This window comes from Alexandromys fortis, unplaced genomic scaffold (assembly GCF_014885135.2).
Source record: "Alexandromys fortis isolate MF-2015 unplaced genomic scaffold, M_Fortis_MF-2015_v1.1 scaffold_18, whole genome shotgun sequence".
Taxonomy (NCBI): domain Eukaryota; kingdom Metazoa; phylum Chordata; class Mammalia; order Rodentia; family Cricetidae; genus Alexandromys; species Alexandromys fortis.
Genome location: NW_026067897.1, coordinates 13,233,952 through 13,237,679, shown reverse-complemented (window position 1 = coordinate 13,237,679; position 3,728 = coordinate 13,233,952). Strand labels below are relative to the sequence as shown.

Below are 3,728 nucleotides of genomic sequence, written 5' to 3'. Positions count from 1 at the left end.
GCACCAAGATGTTCACCAAGTGTGTGCCTGGTGCCCATGGAGCTCAGGAGAGGGTGTCAGACTCCTCTCCTGCTGGAAACTAAACCTACAACCTCTGCATGAGAAGCATGCCTTTAAAAAAAATTTCCCCCTTATTTCTACTAACCGTTCAGTCATGTCTAGTTAAACATTCAATTCTATTTTACTGAACAAGGTAGCTCCCAAATCTTTTTGTTGTTAATGTTGTTTGTTTTGGTTTTGAGACAGGGTCTTTCTACACGTCTTTGCTGTCCTGGAACTCACTATGTAAACTAGGCTGGGCTCTATCTAACTCACAGAGATTCACCTGCCTCTGACTCTCTAGTACTGGGATTAAAGGTGTGCGCCACTATACCCAGCTGCTCCCAACTCTTTAATCCCACGTAAATGCCAATTAGATCTTCAGCTTATTGTGATAACTGCTCCGTATGGAAAACTTAACTGTTCTTTACTTGAACAAACAAAACACAATTTATAGCTTCTCTATCAGTAACTGCAACTACCAGGCTATCTTGTAATTACAGGGTTTTTAAGAACCAACCTATAATAGAAAACATGAAGTAAAATACGAAATAGGACTTCTAAAAATGACCCCAAATCAAGAGATAAGAAATACTCCTGTTTCTTGTGCTAATTTTTGTCTATTGTCATACAAGGGAAATTTTTTACTTAAAAACTAATTTGTGGTCAAAGACAGTAAGAAAAACTTAACAGCATGGTGACACATACCCCTGAGATCCCAGATACTTGGAGGGCTGAACTTTAGGAAAGTCACTTGAGCTTATGAATTTGACACCAGCCACAGCAGTAAAGACCCTGTCTCAAATCAACTACTTAATTCTTAAGTTCAAGAAAATAAAAATTACTTGAAATACTAACACCCAGAAGATAATCACTCAGTGTTGATCTTTAAATATTACATACCTGGCTTTTTCCTTTCAACATCAAAAGATTAGTTACTTTGCCAAATGGTAGACCTAATGATATGACCTCTGCTTCGGTGACATCACATGGAATTTTGCGAAGATGGAGAACACGGGAAGGCGAACAGGGAGGTCTATCTCCTTTAAATTTCTTGTTGTCATTCCCATTAGCTAAAAAACATAAGATTTTTTTAAATTACTGAAACTAATTTGGGTTGACACACTCCATTAACTAAATTGTCACACGACTTTCTAGCATATCAGATTTCAAATTCTGATATGCTAGAAAATGATGAAAATAATACGAGTGGAAAATAAAACCAACCACCTCTTGATGAACCACTTTTGGTCTTTTACCATGGCCATTAATTTTTTTAATTGTTGCCTGATTTTTTTTTTTAATGAAAAGTATTGGGATAAATGAATTACATTGCTTCATAAAGAGTCATGTATACCACCTTCATGAAGTAAGCACCTAACACACAAGTATGCCTTTTCTACATAAAGATACAAAACACTTTAACTTCAACAGTATTCAATACAGTGGCAATCTGTATAGGTTTGCAAGCTGGAACACAGAATAAACCCCATGCATCATATGTGTATATGTAAAGTGTGTAGTAAATACATTTTACTGCCTCAGTCTGTGTAGGTACACTCTAGGATGTTTACTTACTAATGATAAAACTGGCAGAATACATGCCAATCATTAACTAAAGCTAACTATACGTCTAAATTCAATGTTGAAAATAATATTCGGAATGCTTCATATATATATGTTTATTTTTATAGATGAGTGTTTTTCCTGCATACATGTATATACAATCTACATGCCTTGTGCCCGAGGGACTAAAAATAGGTACTGTAATCCCTGGAACTGAAGTTACCCAGTTTTAAGCTGCTGTGTGGATCCTGAAAACTGAACCCGAGTCTTCTGCAACATCACCAGGTGCTCTTAAACACCTTAGCAACATCTCCAGCCCACTAATACATGTTTAAAGACCCTTCTCTAATTTGTTCTACGGCTAAGTAAAAAAACAATTGAAAAATGATAAATTTTACGAAAGATTATAATATAAATTTTGTATCTAACACAAGCAAGGAGATCTGGATGAGTTACATCTAAAATTTTAGTTTCTTAGGCCATTATAGGTTTTCCCATTTTATCTTTATTAGCTAAATTTTGTGTTCTTATGATAATCCTACTTAGTAGTAATAAACAGACTCTGGTTGAAATCCACATTTTCCAATACCCTCTGCATACTTAAAACTACAGATGTGCTACTCAACTACAGTATGGTTAAATAAATAAATATAAAAAAAATAATGAAATCAACTACAGTATGTCATGTCTACTACAGTACTGTTCTGTCCTGAAAGTTCAGAATGACTGTTGCAAAATTAACTCATATCCTAGCACATACCTAGATTTTATTTAAATCTTACTAACTAGGATTGACCTACCTGGGTATAATTACTCAAGTTTATGCAGATAAAATTCAGAAAGATTTTTCTTCCAAGAACACAATGAAGACAGACTAAATATAATTATTTAAAAGTAAGAAAGTAAAATGATATTTTCCAACATTGGCAGAAAAATACAATTTTGCCAAACCCTTAATATCCTTTTTGTAAACACTAATGAAAATATACTACCTATAATCCTAAAAAAATATCATGAGGATCATATAAAACTTTTTTATGCCATGTCTGTGGCATATAACTTGACCCAAAATTACATGAATAAGTTGAACACCCACAAACACAACACTTGTTCCCAGATTTTCCATGAATGTGGAAAGCATCCTGGGCAGAATCAATAAACAAGCATTCACATACTTGCTGGTGAATTACATCAAAAAATACATCCTTGTCCCTCCAAAATCACTAATGACTTCTTTCTTTTCCACTCTAAACATCACTAATGTCACCTCTGACCTTGTCCCTTTTCCATCTTTCCTATGGATCCCGCCCATGTCTTTAGAATTTAGTATGGCAATCTAATAAAAAGTCTGTCATGTTACTACCTAGCTCTAAGAAAGAATGCTGACAGGATTCCAAGTATCCAAAATATCCTTCAGTTACTTATTTTAAAGCTTTTCCACTAAAACTGACTTAATTTAGTTCCATATATCCAAATCAAGGTCTAACTCTAAAGGCAGTTCTTAATCACAAAAATCTCAAAATTATTTTGGCACTCCTAGAAAAGAGCAAGAAAATTCAACAGATTGTGTGTGTGTGTGTGTGTGAGAGAGAGAGAGAGAGAGAGAGAGAGAGAAAGAGAGAGAGAGAGAGAGCACGCAGGTTTACATATATAACTAACAACTGAGAGTTCTACAATACTGTTACTAGAATAAAACCCCAAACACCTGTCATTCAGATAGAAGCTGAGCATCACTAATGACCATCATGGCATTAAGTACTTGAAGAAACTCCTCAAGGCACAGAGTTACTATAAGTTCATTCTGAATACTCTAAACATAATAAAGGAACATTAAGAAGGTTGTTTCTGGGGCTGGAGAGATGGCTCAGAGGTGAAGAACACTTGCTGCACTTGTAGAGGACCTGTGTTTGATTCCCACATGGTGGCTCACAAGCATAACTCATGTTCCAGGGAATCCAATGTCCTCTTCTAACCAGCTTGAGCATCAGGTACAAACATGGTACATAGACACAGAATCAAGCAAAACACTCATACACATAAAATAGGTAAATCAATAATAAAATTTTTAAAAGGAGCTTGCTTCTTTGACAAAGATATCCTATGTTTAAAAAATTAAATGATAG

At 35.0% G+C, this 3,728-nt stretch overlaps 1 protein-coding gene across 1 annotated transcript in view; it reads right to left on the bottom strand.

The window, feature by feature from the left end:
- The window catches only part of Ptbp3 (polypyrimidine tract binding protein 3), a 40,987-nt gene extending 39,852 nt beyond the window's left edge, over window positions 1–1,135 (bottom strand). The window contains exon 1 of the mRNA XM_050163802.1: window positions 943–1,135. Coding sequence (XP_050019759.1) covers window positions 943–963 — 21 coding nt within the window. The 5' untranslated portion in view covers window positions 964–1,135. The remainder of the gene's footprint in view (window positions 1–942) is intronic.
- Between the last annotated feature and the right edge of the window lie 2,593 nt (window positions 1,136–3,728).